At 52.2% G+C, this 989-nt stretch overlaps 1 protein-coding gene across 1 annotated transcript in view; it reads right to left on the bottom strand.

Moving 5' to 3' along the window:
• LOC103261617 (ficolin-1) overlaps positions 1–584 on the bottom strand; it is a 13,890-nt gene extending 13,306 nt beyond the window's left edge. Inside the window, exon 1 of the mRNA XM_008059210.1 lies at positions 482–584. Within this exon, the coding sequence (XP_008057401.1) occupies positions 482–584 (103 nt within the window). The remainder of the gene's footprint in view (positions 1–481) is intronic.
• Positions 585–989: the final 405 nt, after the last annotated feature.

The raw sequence follows: 989 nt of genomic DNA, 5'->3' as shown, positions 1-989 counted from the left end.
GAGGGAGGGAGTAATATAGATAGATCAGGGCCACAGGCCAGGTGCAGTGGCTCATGCCTGTCACCCCAGCACTTTGGGGGGCTGAGGTGGGAGGATCACATGAACCCAAGAGGTTGAAGCTGTGCTGACCTATAATTGTGCCACTGCACTCCAGCCTGGGCTGCAGAGCAAGACCCTCCTCTATATTTATATATTTTTCTTCCTTCTCAGTGACATAGTCTAGACCCACCTGTGAAGCTTCATGGGACAAATCTCAGACTTCAGAGGCAGAAAGACCCAGAATGAAATCCCTTCTCCTCTCCCTCCTTGACCATGGACAGCTCACAGGGCTGAGTCCCCATCTCCTTGTCTGAGGATAAAGTCAAGCTGCTAAGAGTCTTCCTAAGAAGACACATGGAAAGACTTTTCCCAGGACATCCAATGGAGTCAATGAATAGGTCATTACAGCTTTCAGGGACCAGGAAATTTGGGTCTGTCTCACCTGGACAGGTGTCTGCAGCCTGGGCAGGCAGGTCCTTGATGTGCAGAAGCAAGACAAGAAGGACAGCTGGTGTCTGGGCCATGGTGACTGGGTTCAACCACATGTCCTCTGGTCTTTGACTTTGCAGAGGCTCCCGGCTCTTATAGGACAGGAAGCCAGCTACAGCCTTGCACTGCGATGTCTCAACTCCCTCGGGGGGACACCCATTTCCTTTAGGTTGTTAAACTGCGCCAACAGGAGGGATGAGGTAACCTCAAAGGATGTTTCCTTCCAACTAGGCCCCAGCAAATTGCCCACTTGAGTAGGCTCACCTCTCCCAGAAAGACACCCTGTTTTAAGTCCAGAGAGCTCCCAAGACCCCTCTGCTGGGAAGGATCATCCTTGTTTGTGGCTTAAGGAAAGCCCATTCCCCACACCCCCTTCCCCTTCCCCAGCTGTACAATGGGGGGCTCCCCCCAAAAAAGAGAATCATTTTTTGGAGGGCGGGCCCCTTTTAGTACAGGCTTCC

The sequence above is a fragment of the Carlito syrichta genome, unplaced genomic scaffold (genome assembly GCF_000164805.1).
Source record: "Carlito syrichta isolate Samal-C Ts95f unplaced genomic scaffold, Tarsius_syrichta-2.0.1 Scaffold303895, whole genome shotgun sequence".
In the NCBI taxonomy this organism is placed as follows: domain Eukaryota; kingdom Metazoa; phylum Chordata; class Mammalia; order Primates; family Tarsiidae; genus Carlito; species Carlito syrichta.
Note: the sequence above shows the minus strand (reverse complement) of the source record. Positions and strands in the feature narration are given on the sequence as shown.